Consider the following 23,172-nt stretch of genomic DNA (forward strand, 5'->3'; position numbering starts at 1 on the left):
TGAATCTTGTTTGTTCTTAGTTTTGAATTTATGTTTGGATTCAATTTGAAATTTTTTTGTTCGTAGTTCGATTTTGTTCTTAATTCTTCCCTGTCATTCTTTCATCTCCATTTTCAGCCACCTTAAAACAAACATCATCACACTAATTAAAATATAAATTCAATAAGTGTATCAAAAAATTTAGGTATAAATACATATATATTTGTTGGGAAAAAAGAGAGTTTGCCGGAAAAATGTAAATTTATTTTTTTCACAAATCAATAAAATTGTAAATTTGATTCAAAAATAAAAATCAAAATGTTATTTTCATAGATCAACAAGTCATTTCATCTTCCTCAATTAATTTTGAGTTTTCTTCATCTCATTTTTCATTGTAGAAGAGGAAGAATTTTGTCGAAAAAAATGAAGTTATGTCAAAGTTTTTTGAGTAGAAGATGAAGAGCGGTGGGGGATTAGTTTTTTTTTTTTTTTTAAAGTTATAATTATGTTTTAATTATAATTTAACTAGTTCTGAAATATTTTTTAATTACTTTTGGATTCAATGCCAAATGTCATCGTTTAATTCATCATTTTTGTCACATCATCGCATTTATGTTGCACACACTTTATGCTTTTAGCTGATTGATAAAAAAATGTTCAAATGATTTAAATTTTAGGTAGGTTGGGGGTTTGATAGGTACAAATCCGAGTTAAGGAATTCAAGTAAAATTTTAAAATAAATTTAGGTTCCTATTAATCACTAAACCTTTTATTTATAATTACTAAATACTGACGGCCCGTGCTAGCACGGGCCCTATAAATATATTTGTCTCTTAGATAGGCAATTATTAAAATAATTTAAATTTTTAATTATTGTGATTTATACTAGTTTTTATTCTATTCCAATTTAAGTGACATTAATATAATAATTGTGGTACTAATATAGTTTCAAGAGTCAACCAAATTTTTTATTTTGACATATCATTTTGTGTCTATTTTACCTTTTTATGAAATATTATTAATTTTTTAATGCTTAGATAATTATAATAATTAATTAGGGGTAATATAGTAAAATCACGATTGAAGCTGCGAAGCAAACATATCTTAAATGACTTATAATAACTAATAAGAAGTGATATAATAAAATTATCATAAAACATACTTGTGGAAAAAATTTAAATGTCATATAAGACATCAACTTAATTTAAAACATCAAGAGTTAAGTTATCATTTTATGTTTATTTTTTTTATATATTGTTAATTTTTTAATACTTAGATCCCTTATAATAATTAATTAGAAGTGCTATAGTGAAATTATGGTTGAAGCAAGTGAAGTAGATATGTCATAAATGACTATTTTATTTTTTTTATTAGATATTTCTAATGTTCTAATACGTAAATAACTTATAATAATTAATTAGGAGTGATATAGTAAAATTGTGGTTGAAGCAGCCATGTCAAAAATGTCTATTTTACTTTTTTACTTAAATATTATTAATTTTCTAATATCTGAATGACTTATAATAATTAATTAGGGGTGATATAGTAAAGCACGGTTGAAGCAGGCAGCACAAGTAGGTATGTCGACCTAATCACAACACTTTTTCTTCTATTTCAATTTAGGTGACACTGATATAGTTTCGAGAGTCAGCCAAATATTTATATCTTTTAATTTTTTTTATATTGTCAATTACTGTGATTTGTAGAATTAATTTACATATTTGTTTGAAATATATAACAAATTAAACTAAAATTTTATTGATAGTCAATTATATTTTTAAAATAATCTAAGTTTTTAGTTATTGTGTTTTATAATACTTTTTCTTCTATTAAAACTTAGCGATACTGATATAATTTCAATAGTCGGTCGAATATTTTATATCTTTTAAAATTTTAAGTTATTAATTGTTGTGATTTATAATTTATAATATTTTTTTTTACATATTTTTTTAAAAATAAAATAAATAAATAAAACAAAGAAAAAGAATCAATAAAAAAGTGCCAAACAGGCAGCAGATCAACATGTCTGCTAGTAGTAGTGTATTGGGCCCTTGCCGTTTATGATTAGGTAGAATTTCTTTTATGCTATAAAAAGAGATGGCTAGTCTATATCAAACTCTCACCATCACGGGAGATGAAAGCGTGGATGATTTTTAAAAAGGAAAAAAGAAAATCATTTAGATTGCATTCTTTGTGTTGTCGTTAGTTTAATTTGTAGTTTGTACAAAATGATTAAATTGGAACTGCTGAGAATCATTTTGATTGATTAATTAAGAATTATTTGCAGATTATTTGTGCTATATACATTGTAATACTCCTCTTAGTTTGACTCAGAGACGAGAAAAGTTTCGATAAGAAAAAACAAATAGGAATTCACAAATTTCTCAATGAGGATAAAGTTCTTTAGATCTTATTTTTCACATAGAGGTGCAGCCGTTTAGAGATTGAGAGAGAGAGAGAAATTGTGTTCTTGTTAGCTTCTATTTTGGTTGTAAACAGCAATTCAACTTATGGTTTCCAGTAAAATAAAGTAATTAAAAAAGGGGAAAATGCTCAAATATGTCACTGAACTATAAGAAATGGTTCATTTATGTCATCCGTTAAAAGTTGGGTTCATTCATGTCATCGTCGTTACAAAACTGGTCCATCTATGCCATTACTTTTAACAGCCGGTTTTTAGAAAACAGTTTTGCCACGTAGCAGCATATTAAAGGTCCACATCATTTTTTAATTTTTTTTTAAATTAAATTTTTTTATCCATTAAAAATTAGTTTGATATATGACGATTAGGTTATAGTAGAGTCAAAATTTTCATTAAAAGATTTTAAAATAACATAAAATATATATAAAGAAATCGATGAACATATATATATATATATTTATATATATATATATATATACATTAATCTATTTTATACTTCCACAGAAATATATACATCCATGTTATCTAACTTATCAAAAATATATTGGATTTACTTTTGTTTTATATATGCCAACTAGCCTTAGACTATATTATACAAATTCCATGTCATCTTCATTTTATTCTTTCTTCTTAGATATTTTATTTCATTAAAGAGAAAAGAATAGTAAAATTTTGGAATTAATCAATTCATTGAATTAAGTATATAATGAAATGATAAAGACTATATATACATAATACTTGTGAGTTGTAACTTGCATACGTGGCTTATATATTATTTTTATTAAACTTTTAATTAGGATTGGACCACTTAAAATTAATTATATAAGGATATAAAGTTATGACGTCTCACCAATTTTTATTAACTATATCATTAAATCAAATTGTAATTTAAGAAAAATATAATTGTAATTTAGATAAATATTCTGCCTCCAATGATTAATGTTGATTGTCAAATAATTATCTTAATATATGATTGTGTCAAAACATTAAATGACATATTAAAAAGGATGAAAGGGAGCAGTATAATGAGTGTTTAAGAGAACAATGTCCCACGTAAAAGGTAAAAAAGAAATGAAATTATTTATAAAATGTCGGATATTTAAGGTCTCTTGAAAAAAAAAATATTAATTTGGTTCAAAGCAAATGATATCATACAATATTAAAAGTATTTTATTGTAATTAATTAGCACAATAATTGATATCAACGCCACTGTACTGAAATTTTTGCAGGATGGGTATGAGGATGATAGAGTGACGGCATGAGACGTATTGTCTTATTGTCTTTACTTGTCTATGGATCAATTTACTATATTTGACCATAATTTTAGGCCGCATATAACCAAAAAATAAAAGTCGATGAGTTTGGTAACTATAAATACTCGGATGATATGAGGTGATACACAAATAATCTCAAAATTAACTCATTAACAATAATTAATTAAGTAAAACTTACTTCAAAGGGAAATGATCATATTATTGATCCGTATTGTGAACAGATTCACATATAAAAGTCAGAAAAGGAAAAAAAAACTATTGATATGGGATAATATACAAATAATCTCAAATTTTAAAAGCATAGATCAAACTAATTTTTAACGGATCAAAAAGTTGGGTGGATTCTTTTTAATGCATAAAAAAAAAATTAATTTTTTTTTAAAAAAGACAATATTATTTTTAAAAAAAATTTAAAAAATATAAAAAATAACGTGGACCTCTAATATGCCGCCACGTGGCAAAGCTGTTTTCTAAAAACCAGCTGTTAAAAGTAATGGCATAGATGAGCCAGTTTTGTAACGACGATGGCATGAATGAGCCTAACTTTTAACGAATGACATAAATGAGTCATTTCTGATAGTTCAGTGACATATTTGAGCCTTTTCCCTTAAAAAAAAAATAACACCCATGCCTTTAAGGGTGATCAATTCCATGGTGATGGGAATAAGCACTTCAGGATTTTATTCCATGCCATCTAGTCAATATTATTTTTGTTTATGGATTCCCAACAATAATATTTTTTTTTTATTCTATTTTTTAATATAATTATCGGATCTACGGTAACGAGTGAGGGTTCCAACACTGTAGATCTCCTGAATCATGTTCTTTTGTTGCTCGTTGTTTGACACTTGCTTTGTGATAAGTTTTGAAGAATAATATTGTAACTCTTGGTGATAACCGTGAAACTTTTGGTTGTGATTTTTTACTCTTAATATCGAAGAATTTTTACGCAAATTTGATATCTCGTGTGATTGATTTTATTCTTTTCTTATCATATTTATTTTGATTGATATATTTGTTGTCTTATTATCATTGTGCTTGGGATTGTTTGTTTCTTCTAATTCAAATTGGAAAGAAAAGTTTCGACTTGGGTATTCTTCCGATCCGCTGCTATCCTGTCGTGCATTCTTCTTAATGCCTTGTCTTCCCAACAGATTCATGATAAAAAAAACTTACTTGCATCCAATGTTTACACCAAAGCCATGCATATTAATTAACTGAAACTTATATATTGTTTCCCTCTTTTATCTCGAGGAAATTAAAATAGTACAAGTAATTTACATGTCAAACACCACAGTATGTTTTGAGAGCACATTCGAGCCTTCTGTTTTCCTCTTTGCTAAAGAAATGAAGATAATCAAGATGGTTGAATGATTTGAATAGTAAAGGGTGCTCTTCATCAATCAGCTCTTTTGGTGTTTCAACCATAAATGAATCTTCCATAAAAGAAAATTGTGCAATGGAGTATCTTGCTCCTTTCTCTTCCTTCATCACTCTATGATGTGGAGCTTTTATCCTGTTATTGCTCCATGCCTATATCCAACCAATATATTAACATCAAATATAAAAATAAGAATTTTTGTATACACTAAAATCAGAGAAGAATTATATTTTTCTGTTGTGTGTATGTATACTAGGTTACTTATACATCTTATTTTCATGTTGATAACTATTTCACAAATTATTTGATATTCTTGTTATGATAGGCCCTTCCCCGAATCTTGTGCATACCGAGAGCTTTAATTCACGGACAACCCTTTATAACATATGATATTACTTATAAAACACTTTTAGACCGAGGTAAAATCAGGATTTTAAATTTATGAGTTCTCAATTCTAAAATAGTTGAATTTTTATACGGTGAATTTTTAATACAAATATCAAATTATCCCATGTGTTGGTTTCAGGCTCCGCTGCTGCTTTTACACACTGTGTAAAGAACATAAGCTCCCAATAATTTATTCACACATGATGTATTTATGTATATAACTTTTATTTGTTTCAATCCTGTGTCTTACTTTCCCTTTTAAAATGTCACTCCTCATAGTGAGTTGCTCTTTAAATTCCAATAATTTCATTTTGCACCTTAGTGATAATCATTATTGTGAACAATTGTTTAGGACCACAAGATAATAAAAAAATATTTTTGTTACTATATTCATAATTCATATTTCATTCTTACTTTTAAAAATTTCCTAATAATCAGTCAAATTAAGACACATAAAATGAAACGAGATACCGTGATTGCATCGCCGGCCATGACGACGATGGAGGAAGGGGAAAGCTCAACTCCGAACCACTGACCGTCTTTCCCTTTGATCTCCAAACCATTAACTTGATTTTGATGAATTGTTGACATGAAGCTCTTGTCTGTATGAGCAACAAATCCCAATTTTGCTTCTTCTGCTTGGGCTTCTCTATATTTCATTACTCTTGCTAAATAATTCACTGATTTGACGTGTGTTTCATAGTATTTCTCTACACCATAGCTCTCAAAAACCATTTTCACTACCATTTCTTCTAGTTCTGCTGCTGCTTCCGAGTATGCTAGGAAAGCTTGGCTAACAAATTGAAATTTGGAATGATATGTGGTAAGAAAATGATTCTCAGGCCATAAATATCAACAATAAAAGTCTAAGATTATATAAGGAGATCGACAAATAGTCATTCCACCTGCTGATGTGGGAATAGTAATTAATTAAGTGATTCGATTACAGATTCAGTCAAACTCAATAGTTTTGATCCAAGTTATTTGGTTTAATTGTTTGTAAGAAAAGATTTATTGAATATACAAGATTATTAATTTAATTAGAACCTGTAACTTTAAGATCGGGATCTCGAATCCATAACTCAAATTTTTGCTCCATCTTACATGGCTAGATCTGATAACTAATTAAGCGTGAACAAGATAATATGGGTCCAACATCGAGTGAAACAAGAATTGGGCTAGCCTGATTATGATATCATAATTAAAAACATATAAATTTGTGCCTAATTTAACCTCGAAAACTAACTGAGGATGTAAGATTCACCCAAGACTATAGTGGAGACAAATTATTATTCCATCCACTGATGTGTGACTATTTGCAAAGAAAATATTACCTGAAAGGATTGTTTCCACTAGGCCACATGAAATTGGTGAAATTTTGGATTCCTTCAAGTGTATTAGCATTATCAATGCCCATACTCTCATAAAGAGGAATAAATGGGATTTGGCCAACATAACCATACAATGGTTTGCTAGACTTATTTTGGACTTTTTTCTGAGTGGGAAGATCAAACAACTCCTTTAATGCTTGAAAAACATCATCATGAATCTTTGATGAAATTTTATCATACAATGCTACGAAACAACCATACTCTTCAAGAGCACAAACAGCTTCTTTACGTGCTTTGGACCATGAATTTGTCCCTGGTTTCAAATTCTCTATTGTGAAATCAATAATGGGAAGTTTGTGGGGAACAGATAGAGAACTCATGGAATTTTTAGTACTATTTTTTCTCTTTGATTTCTTGAAATTGGTGTGTGTGTGACACTATTGTGAGAAACAACTAATTTTCCACCCCTCTTATATAATGGTTTATGAATGGACTCGCTGAATACTCACTCCGCTCCTTTTTAAGTGTCGCGTTTCATTTTTGTAAAGTTAGTGGACTAATTTTTAAACGTAAATTATATTAGATTAATTCAATGTTTTAAAATGAAATTTTAGATGTTCAAAAATTATATAAAAAATACTATAAAATATATTTTTCTCATGTCAAAATGATGAAAAACTATATTTTAAAATGTTGATCAATTATATTTTTTGATTATTAAAATGGAACCGTGACAATTTAAAAGAAACGGAGAGAGAGTATACAGGATAATAATATTGGTTTGTCACCGCATCAAATGCTGCTGGAGGGTAATGACATCGAATATTGTTTGTTTATATTTCAGGACCATACGTATGACGTAAAATTAATTTGTTTTTTGTTTCTCCTTTTATCGTATACAAAGAGGACCTACATTACGATTTACGAGGGACATATAATATGGATATTTATTCAGCAAGAACTTTTGGTAATTATATTTTTTAAGAAAATCATTTATATTTAGAACTTGAATCATCAAGTTTCTCACTTTACTTCAATAAGATGATATTATCGTAGCAATATTGATATTTTATTTTAAACCTCAAGTTTTAAAATTTCTCTTTTATTCATAAGTATTGTGTTTAATCAAACATCACATAAATTAAAATGAAAAGAATATTTTTTTCTTTTTTTAATAATAATTAAATAACCGTTCTATCACAACATTACATGACAAAAGAAACAAAACTGTATTTGACTAAAGAACGAGTGGAGCTCATGTTAATGGCCCAAAAATACAAGCCCATTATCCTCATCATATTGGAGAAAGTACAAAGTCCATACTAGTAGAGTCACTGCAAAAACTAGAAGAACATCCCACATCAACAAATTATGAAGAAGCGAGCTGCTAAAACTTGTATATGAGGAGTTCAAGCGTCTCAACACATCTCACGCAGCCACGCAATGAGCACATAGCGAACTATTCTTTCGCCTTTTACTAAAGAATACCGTGTGCGCATTGTAAATAGTGGCATACGCCTATTTTTGGAGGGAGAAATCCCAACAATACCAGTCTTAATTATTGCTGTGTTTCTGTTTTTATAGTCCGTTAAAGATCAAGTGAAAATAAAACTCAATGACTCCGATCAAAAGTTCTACAGATTGACTAAAGCATTTCAGAACCTTTTGATACCAAAGACAAATTTGTCCAAATAAAATTCGAACAATGTTAATATATAAGATCGAGTAACACACCTTTGGCATTTATAGTTATTTAAAATGATATAAATATGAGCTCCAACAAGCAATTTGACAACATAGCAAAAGCTTTAGTGCGGACTGTCCAATCATCACAACTCTAGGGGAACCCTTCGATGGAAAATTATACTATTTCTATATAGTGAATTTTTTTTATGTATATATAATTGATGTTGAATCCCCTTCAACTAGTTCGTGTGTCTATGTTTTTCGTTTTGACCCCCTTGATAAAAATTTTTGCTCCGCCCTTATGATATCATGGAAGAACAAGGTAGGGAGTGAAGTTGGCAAGTGAACCAAAAGCCAAAATCATGAACTGTTGGTTTCAATGCTCCACTCTAGCTAGACTTTCCCAATGGATTGCAAAACACTTCAATTGCTGCCTTCTCTTAAACTTGATAATATAAGATATAATTCCTCGAGATCAAATATCAGCAAAGCAATTTGTTCTTGATATAATATCGATGTTTATGAATATACAGTTTCAGGACACGTACGGTAGTATACGTCAATCACATATATCATCACAAGAATATATGATATATATTCTCGAATAAAAGACATTTCTATTTTTCAATCATTACGTAAGAATAGCTACATCGACATAAAAAATCCACTTTTGCCAATTCACATAACACAGAGAGAAAATTATTGCATACAAAGTAAATGTCTTTCTTATATTACTATCGTGTCCTCCTCCAAACAAAATCATGGAGAAGAAACTAACTTAGCGCATGACAGTAACTGTTTATGAATTTTGCCCGTAATTCTGTCTCCAATGAGAAATAGTGGAGCAAATGTTAATGTATAAATAACATAAATATCAATTTTTTTTGGAAGTAATTACACCCTCTCCCACTTTTTTAATTCTCTCTTTCTATTGATATACATAACATAACCGACATATACATAACATTCTGTGTATATGTTGGGATTTTTGTAATATATATAGAAAGTTGGAATTTTTTGTAATATTGGAAACATAAGTTGTATATTTGTATAATTTTTAGAATGTTAATTGCCAAAGAACACAAGCCCAATATCTTAATCATATAGGAAAGAGCCCAAAGCCCATGGTGGTTAGTCACTGCTAAAACTAGAACATCCCACATCAACATGTCAGTGAAGAAGTGAGCGCCTGGAACCGGTATATAATGAGCTAAATGCCTCGGTGTTGCTCACGCAGCCATGCAATGAGCACGTAGTGACCTATTTTTTCCTCGTTGCAAATAGTGGCATACGCCTATTTTTGGAGGGTGAAACCCCAACATTACAAGTCCTAAAGTTGTTTATATATAAAACTAGAAAATATGTCCACCTATCTAGTCCAATTAAACGCTAATCAGCAAAATATTTGTACTTTTAATTTTTAAACTTTATCCTTGGTATGATAATTTATAACAAACAAAAATGGCAATATCTTATTTTAGATAATAAATTTTGAAATTTTTTTCCATTCATTCTTAAGTTTCGTGTTTAATCAAAACCGTCACATGAAATTTTTTCTGCTTTTAATGTAAGTTTAAACATTAATTATTTTGGACCAAAAGAGTATAGTTGACCAATTTTTCAACTAAAAATGAAACTGTAACGTACTAATAACAGCAAATTGGGCTACTTCTAGCCAGTTTGTTACCGGGCCTCAAATCACTCTTCCGGCCCAAAAAGAAGCTAATGACCCGATCCAACACAACACGTTCTTTTGTCTCTCTCTCCTTTGATTCATCATTGAGATCAGGATCGTGTTGTGTGTAAACTGCAAACCATCTAGCAATAATGGCGGGTCCATCTAGCTCATGGTCGCGAGCGTTGGTACAGATCTCTCCATACACTTTCTCCGCCGTCGGAATTGCCATTGCTATCGGCGTTTCTGTCCTTGGTGCTGCCTGGTAAACTTCTCATTTATTACTCCTTAGGGTTTTCCATCAACAATTTATGTAATTACTTACTTCTTTGATTTTGGATTTTGGTTGGATATTATGAAATATTTTAGGGGTATATATATAACTGGAAGTAGTTTGATTGGTGCTGCCATCAAAGCTCCTCGTATTACCTCGAAGAATTTGATCAGGTAATTTTCTATTCCTTTTTCAATGTTTAGTTAATTATTGCAGCGTGAATTTACAGGGCTAATACTAATATAACTTGTTAAAGCTTATGTCTTCCTTTTTTGTTTGCCCAAAAAAGTGGAATATCAATAGGTGTATTAGGCTATTAGCAACTAAATTGCGCAGACTTTCATTTTCAATGCCTCACCTGTGTCAGATTTCCAAAAATACACTACTTTTGGAGAATTCGACACGCACTCGTTTAACATTTTGAAGAGTCTGAGCAACATAATAACTAGGATTAAGCTAATTATTGACTTTGGTCTCAATCTTTGCATAATGAATCCCTTTATTGTGATCCATTGCCGACAACTCATGTATTTTTTTAACCGCTTGGCAATTCTGTATGACCAGTTCCTGCATGATTGATTTATTTTAAGCATGACCAGTTTAACATTGATTTGGACCTGCATACTCTCGTTAAGAGTGGTACTTTTATATTTGAGCTTCATTTGGTCAACTATCCCGTTATGCTGTATGCCCAGTGTTATCAAAAGCAAAAAGCGCGAAAAAGCTCTAAGGTCCGTTCGGGCATTAAGCACAAAGCGCAAATAAAGCATGAACTTTAATGAAAAAGGCGCAAAGGAAGAAAAAAATACAAACATATATGTCCAGTCCAAGACTAATGAATTCTATGTATGAATGATAAATATATGGGCAAAGAAATTGAAAAAAGATTACGATAAAGTGAAGTATCAATTATGTAGTGTCGAAGAGGCTCATTAGCAAGGAAAAGTATGCCTTAGAACCTTGATGACTACTCTGAAGCACAAATGAAGTGAGGCGAAGTGCTCAACACGTTTTGAGTCTCGCGTCAAGGCTTAAGCTCGCTTTAAGCGCACCTTTGACAACACTCTGTCTTCCATCTTCATGAACTTTTGTTTACAATCTTGTCCTGCCCTTTATAAGTTATCTATTAAAGTTATACTTATGCAATGTTGAAACAGCATGCCTTGATGAGAAAACAAAGGTGTATGATTCTGGGATAGTGTATCCATTTCTAGCCCTTGACTTGATATGCTTGTGTACTATATTTATAAGCAGGTGTTATTTGCAGATGATGTAGTGCTAATTGATGAGATGTGGGGGTGTGTGAATGAAAAATTGGAGGTTTGGAGGCAAACCCTCGAATCTAAGGGGTTTAGGTTGAGTAGGTCCAAGATGAGTATTTGGAATGCAAGTTTAGTGACTCGAAGCAGGAGGACAGAGAGGTGGTGAGGTTGGATTCCCAGGATGTTTGTAAGAGGGATAATTTTAAGTATCGTGGGTCTATGATTCAGGGGAGTGGTGAGATTGATCAGGATGTCTCTAAACGTATTGGAGCAGGTTGGATGAAGTGGAGGCTCGCTTCGGGAGTGTTGTGTGATAAGAAGGTTCCCTTAAAGCTTAAAGGCAAGTTCTACAGAGTGACAGTTCGTCCGGCTATGCTGTATGGCGCGGAGTGTTGGCCAGTCAAGAACTCCCACATCCAAAAATTGAAGGTAGTGGAAATGAGAATTTTGCGTTGGATGTATGGACTTACTAGAGGAAATAGAGTTAGGAATGAGATTATCCGGGAGAAGGTGGGAGTGGCTTCGGTGGAGGACAAGATGCGGGAAGGAAGACTGAGATGGTTTGGGCATGTGATGAGGAGGGGCACAGATGCCCCAGTTCGTAGGTGTAAGAGGCTAGCTTTGGATGGTTTCAGGAGGAGTAGAGGTAGGCCGAAGAAATACTGGAGAGAAGTGATTAGGCACGATATGGGGCTGTTACAGCTTTCTGAGGACATGACTCTAGATAGGAAGGTGCGGAGGTCGCGGATTAGGGTAGAAGGTTAATGCGTGTGTGGGTTGTAGCTAGTAGTTAGGGAGCTCTAGTGTAGCCGGCTTAGTAAGCCTACGACTGTGCCCACTGGTAGGAGGCGTTAGTGTATGCTATTACGAGGGGATGGCCTTTTCTTATTTCTTATTTACTGTTTTTTTTACTTTCGTATTGCTCTTATTTTCATGGCTCTCTTAGCTCTATTTGTATTATTTCTCATTTCTTATTTCCGTTATGCCATCCATTCTACTTCAGATATTACTATGACCTTGTTAACTATTCTTTATCTTGAGCCGGGGGTCTATCGGAAACAACCTCTCAACTTTTTCAGAAGTAGCGGTATGGACTGGGTACATTTTACCCTCTCCAGACCCCACTTGGTGAGAATTCACTGGGTTTGTCGTTGTTGTTGTGTTAAGTCAAAGGCTCATATTATATACTACATATGCATAATATCATTATTGATGATTCTTATCTTTTGTTTGTTCCCATCATTTCTGTTTTGTGCAATGTCTCAAAAAAATTGTTTGTCAGTGTAATTTTTTGTGAAGCGGTTGCTATATATGGTGTAATTGTGGCCATCATTCTTCAAACAAAGCTCGAGAGTGTACCGGCCTCACAGATTTATGCCCCAGAGTCACTTAGAGCTGGCTATGCAATTTTTGCTTCTGGAATCATTGTGGGCTTTGCCAATCTTGTCTGTGGGTGAGTGTGGAGATTTTTTTTCTCATACATGGATTTCTACTTCGTGCTGTCAAGTTTAGAGCAATGTTTTTCTGCCCCTTTAATTATTGTTATCCTTTTTATTTCTTTTGCAAAGGTTGTGCGTTGGGATAATTGGAAGCAGCTGTGCTTTATCTGATGCACAGAACTCCACGCTTTTTGTTAAGATCCTTGTGATTGAGATTTTTGGTAGTGCACTTGGGCTGTTTGGTGTTATTGTGGGAATTATTATGTCAGCTCAAGCATCTTGGCCATCCAAAGCTGCATAAGTCTTCACATTATGTGCTTGTTATGAATTTTATAGCAAACACACGAGTCTTGGTCATCCAAGTCTGCATAAGTCTTTGCATTATGAGCTTGTTATCAATGTTTTAATTATACTGTATTCTGTATTATATACATCTACACACGTCTTCATTTTGTCCCTTTCTTCTTTTTGGCTTTTCCACAGTGCATATTGATGTGCAATTACTGTGTCGACTACTTTGGTTAGTTTGTTCATTGATGTAATCTCTTAATAAAGCTATTGAGTACTAGTTCCTCTACTCTTATCTCAAAAATTGTATCGACTTATTTCCATTTGTACTGGATGTCCTCTTCCATAGCATTTAACGATTCATGGGTAAATAAATTTTGATCATCCAGCTTACTGTTTTAGGTGGCCAAATAAGGCTAAATCATATTTGTTTTATCGCTGCTGCTTTGGAAACCCCCAAGTACAGCATTTTGCGAATGAGACTTGTTTCTTATTTCATGACGAGGATGACTCTTTATTCATCCATACAACCCCTCCTTCCCCTCTCTTTCTCCGTCCTTAACGGACACTCACAGCCATAGACAAGGTGCATTGGGCAACAGCAGAAAGAGTGGATGGGATAAGAAGCAAAGCAAGAGCTGCAGTAGGCATAACTGCAAAAAAATTCTTGCCATGGAAGAGTTGCTGAAAAAGTGAATGAATCCACCCATGTTAGTTTGTCATAACAAGTTAAAAGGTCAGATTCTAACTTCTTTAAAACATCTGGCTTGAAAAGGTAAGTTGTGTAGTTGTGTGTCTATTTAACTACTGTTCATTTTATCGGATCTTCACTCTGAAATAGAAACTTGTTTTACAATTCGCAAGGTCAAATTTTCTGCCTTAATAATTTGAAAAAACATTTATCGAACATTTCGGACATCTTTGTCCGTACATACACACTGCCTGGAAATTTCCCAACGAATCTTGTTTGATTGATGGCAATTGTTTTTAGTTTCACAGGATCTTGGCTGGCCCTGCCCACCATTTCGTTATACGGAATTCATGCCAACTTACAAGCTGTCCAAGTTGCAGTCCATACATGAATTATTGTACCTTATGTCACAGAGTAAATTAACGGTATGCAGCAACATCAAGGACAAAAACGACAACAATCTTGAAAAAAGTTTTGAATAACAATTAACGAGAAAAAATGTGTTAATATCTTTTCTTCAGTAAAATTTGTGCATGTTTTGTGACTAAAAAAAGGACTGTTCGGTGGACTAGATCTCTCGCTATATGTAGGTTCTAAAGAGGGTCGAATCACGTGAGTCTACTGTAACGCAATCTTACTTTGTTTTTTGCCGGTGGCTCTCCTTCGTGCATGTTGTGTGAAGGATATTTTTTTTAAATGTAAAACATCTTCAGAATCCTCCTTGATTGAAAAGGTTCCAAAGATGGAAATAAAGAACTATTAGTGTCCAGACAAACAACTTGGAATTATTAAAACATATTATGGAGTCTTTTAAGAAAAACTTTGGGTTGCCTAGCTTAATCTACGTAGTATGAATATGAATGTTTGTCATGTACTCCCTCAGTTTCTTCTTAGGCTAAGTTACATAGATCTCCTAATCTTTACGTGATATTACATAAAATTTCGACTATTTTGTTAATTACATTTTATCCTGATTTTTTGAAATGTGAAACATATGTTATATGGTGATACATATAAAAAGTGATACATTTAAAACTAACAAAATATTTATTTAAGGAAATAATATATTCTCTTTTATTCATTGTATTCTTTTATTTAAGAAAAAATATCTAATTTTTATCTTTGTTTGGATTTAATTTAGGTGTTTTAATTATGTTTCTCTTTTTTCGTCTTTAATTATGAAAGATATGTTTTTTTTTAATCTTTTTTCTCTTTTTTTCATCTTTGATTTTAGTTTGCATTTTTTAGATTTACTTTTAATTATGTTTCAATTCTGCTTTTAGTCTTCTCTTTTTTAAAATATTATTACTTTTGTTTCCTACAATGACTACACCATTATCTTTCATTAATAACATATGAATCACCCATAATACCATATATATGACCCATTAATATCATATGAATCACCCAATAATTAAAACAAATACTTGTATCTACCATATGAATCATCATAATACAATATGTATCACCCATTAATATCATATGTATCACCCTTTAAAATCATACAAAATGTATCTATCGTACGAATCACCATAATACCCATATAATGATATCATATTTATCATTCATATGAATCATCATTAAAAAAATAAACATGTATGAATAACTAAATAAATTTATATATGTATCAATAGATTTTTAAAAAAAAATGGGAGAGGAAAAAAAAGTTGCATGCATTAATGGAGGAGAAAAAACCAGGAAGGAAGATGATTTAAGCATTAATGGAAGAGAAAACATCAGTAAGGAAGATAATTTAATTGTTGATAATTAGGGAGATATTTTAGGGAAGAAAATCTTGAATGAGTTAATGGTGGAATAAAAGTAGGATGTGGGGGTTTTCTTGATATGTATGAAGAGTAAAGTTGAAAAATGAAATTTTATGTAAATTTTTTAAAAAATAAGGAATATTAGATAATATAGTCTTTTAAGTATGAGATTTGTGTAATTTATCCTTCTTATTACCTAAGCCCACCCCTTAAAAGAAAAAATTTATTATGGGTGTGTTTACTAAACTAACTTTTTTTTTTTACTAATGTACTTTAGAATTATAAATTTTACTACTATTATTTTATTTAGTTATTTAATACTTTTTTTTTACTAATGTACTTTAGAATTATAAATTTTACTCCTATTATTTTATTTAGTTATTTAATAGTAAGAATAGAAAGGAAAAAAAACAGATTAAACTATGTTGATTTGCTAAATTAGACAGATAAAACAAAATATCTGTTTATAGTATAGGTGTTAAGAAATATGAGACATAAAGAGTATTTTTCTAGTTTTTGTTTTATATTATTCGGTCAACATGACCTGACCATCACTTTAAAAAATTCTAAGTATAATTTATTAAATTAATCTTATTAGTTATGCTTTAAAACTCTAAATTATAGAACTCACTACTTTATATAGCTATTTATACATCATAATGAATTTTTATTTAATTTTTTACTAAAATGAACCAGCAAAAATAAGTGGAAGATTAATTGGAGTCTCCATAAAAACAGTACTCTTTGAGCAAGCACCTAACTTCACGTGTTTACTTTATTGCTCTGTTCATGAAGCAAAGGTAGAAAAGTTCTAATAATTCTCAACCAGTAATTTTAGTCGTAATTCTATATTTTTGCTTTTAATAATTCATTCAATATGTTAAATTATCATTTTCGATCTCAATAATTTAAAATGACTAAAATTTTAAAATCATAAACTTCAAATTCTGATATTCCTCTGACAAGACGTCCAGGTTTCAGGTTTAGTATACCAATATGTAAACCCAACGTAACAAATTTTTTTATTTTTTTTTGGGTTTTTTTCTCTTTTTTTTTTTTTTAGATTTCCCAAGGTATCCCCATCCCGACAGGCTAAGGACTAATCCTCCGCAGATCTGAGCTCCATTTAAGAGTTTGCCGCTGGTCAATTGGTTGCTGCATGCACAAGATGGGAATCGAACCCCCAACACTTGCTTAAGCGACCTAGTGAGCTAACCACTAGAGCATCCAAGCTTGGTTAACGTAACAAATATTATCTTTATTTTCTGACAGAAATTATTAGTGCATGCAACTAAAACGTACGTACAACTAAAAACATGCCTTACACAGCCACAAGACTAAACCTACGCGGCGAGAAAGAAATACTATCATTTCAAGAGAGCACACAACAAATGAATTACACTTAGAATAAGTCAGTTTTATTTTTCACGGGGAAGGAAAGGAATATAACTCAGTGGCAGGTAGAGTATACCTTGACATGGTGGAACTCACATAATAAATGGAGTATTAATATATATGTTTAGGCAAATTAATTTCAAAAGGTATATTCTTTGCAAGTAAGGCCACTTTTCTTTTTAGCTCGAGACAACAAAAATTATGAAAAGAAGTGTGATATGCAGTAGGTGTATAGGAATACTCATTTTTCATGCTTAATTTACGTTCTTATCTGATGATGATTTATCATCTTTTCTAAACCACCAGATTAATGGGGGTTTTATATAGACTTTTGGTTGCAAGTAGAATATGGTATTACATCAAATTATATCAATTTATCATAATTAAGTAATGTAATGCCTAGGTCTTCATATTATATTGTTTGGGTGTTGGACTGCACTAAATGGGTCTTTAATTTTGGTCTTTCAGCATTCTATGTAACCAAAAAATGGCTGAAAATATTCCTAACGTCCAAAAAAAAAATCATAAGTCATAAGTTTTATATTTTCATATCATAATATCATAAGGTATTTCTTACCACGTATGCTATTTTTAGTTTAGAACTCACAAATTATGTCTTACGTACAAGGCATATTTCAACAGAACTAGAGAACATATGTCACTATATAGAAGCGTAACAACAACTAATTCATACATAACTTATCCCGGATAGGATAAGGCAAAAGTATTCCAATTTTTACTCTGATTTTCTTACCAAATTTAAGTTTTATTTTTCTTGAAAGGAAAAAAAAGTAATATCATAATTACTTTTACTTTCCTAAAAAGGAAAAAAACATAATTCTCTTCCATATTTAGCTAATTAGCTAACCTCTTAATAAGAGAAAATGTTTTGGACCTTTATAAATAGATTACCTCTCTTCTCATGTCATAACACAATATAATTCACAATGTATAGTTATTTAGAGAGGCTTGTTTAGGGGGAGATTTACTCTAAGATAGTTTTTATGTTTTTTAATCAGTTTTTGTTATGATTCGGACAGATTAAAAGCAAACCACAAGCAAAATAATAAACAAGAACACACAAATTTACGTGGAAACCCTTGCGGAAAAAATCACGGACAGAGGCAAAGGATATTTCACTGTAATGAAAGGAGGGGAGTACAATGTGAAGAATGAGTATTTTCTGAATACTCAAAATAACCCACTAAATGCACTTATATAATACGTGCATACAAATAAGTCCTAGGCTCAAAAACATAAATATGGGTTGCACCGCAAAAGTTTTAGAGCCGGCTCAGCATAATTCGTGTCACAACTCTAACAATTTTAATAATATGTAGGTCATTTCTCCATCACAATGTAATTATCTTCCGTATGACGTCATTTCGATTTTACACGCAACAAAAATTTCTCTAAGCTTATGCCAAGTCGGCTCACTTAGTTTCGAAAGAACTTATATCGGATAAGGCAAAAATTTGCTAAACTTATGCATGTCTTGCGAAATTAAGTCATAGAAAATGGTATTTTGCCCTACAAATTTTCGTTAAATACGCATTAGCGGCAAAAACTTGGACTATCAAATTTCACAAAAATCAAAGATCAACCCAAAATAAAGAGAGTCGGCGAAATAACTTCAAAGGAAGAAGGGAAGAAGCTCAACTTGAGAGAAAGTAGAAGAAATTATATACATGACGGCAAGATTCGTGTTTGTAATTAGACTAAATTTCAGATGATGAAAGGAACTGGACAATGCGCTATATGACAACAGCAGGCAACCAACAGGGAATCATCTAGAGACTTGATAATATTCAAATGATCACTTGTAAGTTAACCCTTCGAAATCAGTGATGAAGTCAGAAATTTAGTAAAGAATATGTATATTTATTTTCTCCGTAATTTTATTAAGAATATAAAAAAATTAAATATAATTTCCATACAATATATAATTTTCCGTCAATAGCATACATCAAACTACCCTTTGTCCAAGGTGAGTGCGCCCATACTTAGAGCTAGAAATATTTCCAAACGGCTGAAAAGAGTGAGTTATGGGTTTTTTTTTTGTTATCATAAGAGTTGGTGGCTATAAACGTCCACATGAAACTAGGCATGGCAAGGGGATAGTGTGGGGAACTCTTCTTTGTCCGTGCATATTGTTAAAGAGGAATCAAAACTGTCTAGGTGAGATGCTATAAAATTGTAAAAAAGTTGTGTTGGTCTAGGTACAATATTATAGTGGGAGCATAACTAAATTTGACTCAAGTCACTACTAAAAAAAAAAAGGCTAAAATCGACCACCAAAATCTTCCATATGTGGAAGGGTTTTATAAAAAACCGACCACAAAAGCGACCAAAATCTGTGATCGATAAAGTTGTGGTAGTTTTTTCAAAAACGACCACAAGTGGTTGATTTTTTTAAAATATGTACACATATTTAGAATTTATTATTATTTTATTAAAGTTAGAAAAAATTATTTTAGAGAAAAAAAACCTACCACAGGTGGAAGGTTTTTCATTAAATTAATTAATTAATTAATTTAATAAACAACCGACCACAAGTGGAGGGTTTTTTATTAAATTAATTAATTTATTAAAAATCCAACCACTTGTGGAAGATTTTTTATTAAATTAATTTATTAATTTATTAAAAAACCTACCACAAGTGGTAGGTTTTCTGCAAAAAAATATTTGAAAAACCGACCACTTGTGGTCGATTTTTCTGGGTATTTATATAAAAAAAAAATTTTGAACCCAAATACAGCATATGCAACAACATCAATATAAAAATGCTTTCAAAAGTGTATAGGACATACAAAATGTCCAACAAAATATGAAAATACTACAACAATAGTTTCAAAGTACAACACATACAAAAATCAAAAACCTAAGAGTCACTATCATCTAATTCGTCATCGTCTTCCATATCATCATCCGTGCAGAAATCATCCAGGGGGCCCAGACCCTTTGCAACCCGAACTGCATCACCAGGACACGGAGCAATATTCCCCGCAATCTGAATGAAACAGCTCATCTGCTGCTGCAGCTTCTTGAATTGTGATGTTGTTGCCTTCTCTGTCTTCTTCTGCCTATCTCTCTGTTCAACAAACTCTTGAGTGAGTTGAGAAACTGTATTTTATAGGCTTTCAATCCTTTCTCTATCAACTGAAGAGCTAGAGTAAAAAGGGCCGGACGAACACCTAACATTATCGCCAAAAACGTTTTTGTGGTATCTAACCAAATGACCTCTATTTGCAGGATCCACAACTTTTTTCCACAACTACTCCTTTACATGTTGGAGTATTGGGTCACCCTGACTTTCAGGAGGCAGACTACTACGATACGCATCAAGAAGACACATATATTCGTCCTATATTCAAAGAAAGTTAATACTAAGAGTTAAAAAATATTAAAATGATTATAATTGAATATCAACTTAAGAAAAAAAAATCATAAATTTAGAATTTGTTACTTACATGGACAGCTTTTGCACGAGCTTCAACCTAGACATCTTCATGAGTCGGGTTCTTTTTTTTTATCACATGAGTCTCCTCGTATAACTCATATTGTGGTATTTTCCTACCCTTTTCTTTTTCCTGCATATGAAAAAATTATCAATGTTCACATAATTAAAAATTTAAATATATAGAAACAAACAATTAAAAATGTAAAAGTTACATACCATTATTTCCATCACAGCAAGAGTACTTCTGGCACCCGCAGTATGTAGGGAGCCACCCTTGGATGATGCCCGAGCTTTCTTACCTTTTTCACTCAACAATTTGTATTCTTCGCTATTCCAATAGAGAAGATATAGTTGCCATGCGAATTCAGGAATCCACTTAGGTCTTACCGATTTTTTTCGGGCATATTCCAAGAGATTGTTAAATCTGACTCTACATCTAATGAAAAAGTTCTTCTTTATACGAAATGTATTTGCATCATCCCACCAGTAAAATTTCTACAACAAAAATATAATATTCAATCTTTTGTTATAACAAAATGTAAATAAATAGTCGATAAGTTAAATTCTTACCTTAAATTCTTCAAACATTCTATCCCTATCAAGTTATGGAACCTTTTGCCAGCTGGTCCAGTAGCCGTTGAAGTGGCGAGTAATGCATGTTCACGCCTTTTTTCCAGCTCCACCATCCGGCCTAAACCTACAACAGAACATCAAACATTAATTTCATTGAGCATAATAATATAGTAATGAAAAAATAAGTAACGTTATTATATTTAGAAATCTTACTCTTTCCCAACTGGAACAAGATAAATCCTCTCAGAATCATCTTTGTCTCCTAGCTGCATAATAAGTGTTGGTGGATGCACTGGCGTGGGTGGATCTGAAGCACCAGATGGAGTGCCTCCAAGCCGAAGATCCGACAACCCAATAGATCCCGCAGAATTACTGTGCGAAGCTGCGTGACTGCAGCAGGAGGATATCGATGATGGTACATGTCTGGAGAGGCCAACGTCTGTACGATAGTACTTTGCTGGAGGTAGCACGGTCATAGGAGCAGAATGAGTCGGTGCAGACCCATGTAGTGGCCCCCCATGCATAGGAGCAGGTATCGAATACTCTTACAACCTAGAATATGAGGGTCGTACTGGCGCGTTAGCAAACCCCTTTTTATAAAGATGTTCCTTCACATCTTCTTCACTTACAAGATTTATACCATCACATCTAACACAAGGACAGCGAATAAATCGATAACGTGTCCACATATCGAGTGTCTTAGCATGTTCAACAAATCTTTTGATACCTTCAACAAGTTCCTCCCTAATACCCGCTCTATTATCATTGTTCCGTTGATATATCCAACTATAATCAGGTTCCATCTACGCAATCAATCAGATACAACTAATTAGATGAAATCACAAACACAAAAATCACCTTCAAAATCCCTATACTTAACCATTTTCTAGTGACTAAGTCACTTACCAACACAAATTCTAAACACAAAAATCACCTTTAGAGTCCATTTACTTAACTATTTTCACGTGAATAATTCACCTAACAAACCATATTCAAAACACAAAAATCACCTTTAAAGTCTATATACTTAACCATTTTCAAGTGAATAATTCACCTAACAACTCACATTCAAAACACAAAAATCACCTTTAAAGTACTCATACTTAACCATTTTCAAGTGACTTAGTCACTTACCAACTCACATTCAAAATACAAAAATCACCTATAAAGTTCCTATACTTAACCATTTTCAAAGCGAATTAGTCACCTAACAAACCATATTCAAAACACAAAAATCACCTTCAAAATCCCTATACTTAACCATTTTCTAGTGACTTAGTCACCTAACAAACCATATTCAAAACACAAAAATCACCTTCAAAATCCCTATACTTAACCATTTTCTAGTGACTTAGTCACCTAACAAACCATATTCAAAACACAAAAATCACCTTTAAAGTCCCTATACTTAACCATTTTCAAGTGAATAATTCACCTAACAAACCATATTCAAAACACAAAAATCACCTATAAAGTTCCTATACTTAACCATTTTCAAAGTGAATTAGCCACCTAACAAACCATATTCAAAACACAAAAATCACCTTCAAAATTCCTATACTTAACCATTTTCTAGTGATCTAGTCACTTACCAACTCACATTCAAAACACAAAAATCACCTTTAAAGTACCTATACTTAACCATTTTCAAGTGACTTAGTCACTTACCAACTCAAATTCAAAATACAAAAATCACCTATAAAGTTCCTATACTTAACCATTTTCAAAGCGAATTAGTCACCAAACAAACCATATTCAAAACACAAAAATCACCTTCAAAATCCCTATACTTAACCATTTTCTAGTGACTTAGTCACCTAACAAACCATATTCAAAACACAAAAATCACCTTTAAAGTCCCTATACTTAACCATTTTCAAGTGAATAA

The 23,172-nt window shown here is 31.8% G+C and overlaps 2 protein-coding genes and 1 pseudogene across 2 annotated transcripts; 2 read left to right on the forward strand and 1 right to left on the reverse strand.

Annotated features, from left to right (window-relative positions):
• Positions 1-4,864: 4,864 nt before the first annotated feature.
• LOC107874810 (probable 2-oxoglutarate-dependent dioxygenase AOP1) lies at positions 4,865-7,267 on the reverse strand. The gene is made up of 3 exons (XM_016721539.2): positions 6,779-7,267; positions 5,916-6,237; positions 4,865-5,209 (listed from the first exon to the last, which is right to left on the reverse strand). The coding sequence occupies exons 1-3, from the start codon at positions 7,153-7,155 to the stop codon at positions 4,961-4,963; spliced, it is 948 nt and encodes a 315-aa protein (XP_016577025.2). The 5' UTR covers positions 7,156-7,267; the 3' UTR covers positions 4,865-4,960.
• Positions 7,268-8,209: 942 nt separating this feature from the next.
• Positions 8,210-8,316, forward strand: LOC124899955 (annotated as a pseudogene).
• Positions 8,317-10,174: 1,858 nt separating this feature from the next.
• On the forward strand, positions 10,175-13,688 carry LOC107876138 (V-type proton ATPase subunit c''1). The gene is made up of 4 exons (XM_016723154.2): positions 10,175-10,401; positions 10,506-10,583; positions 12,955-13,125; positions 13,241-13,688. The coding sequence occupies exons 1-4, from the start codon at positions 10,289-10,291 to the stop codon at positions 13,410-13,412; spliced, it is 534 nt and encodes a 177-aa protein (XP_016578640.1). The 5' UTR covers positions 10,175-10,288; the 3' UTR covers positions 13,413-13,688.
• Positions 13,689-23,172: the final 9,484 nt, after the last annotated feature.

This window comes from Capsicum annuum, chromosome 6 (genome assembly GCF_002878395.1).
Source record: "Capsicum annuum cultivar UCD-10X-F1 chromosome 6, UCD10Xv1.1, whole genome shotgun sequence".
Lineage (NCBI taxonomy): Eukaryota > Viridiplantae > Streptophyta > Magnoliopsida > Solanales > Solanaceae > Capsicum > Capsicum annuum.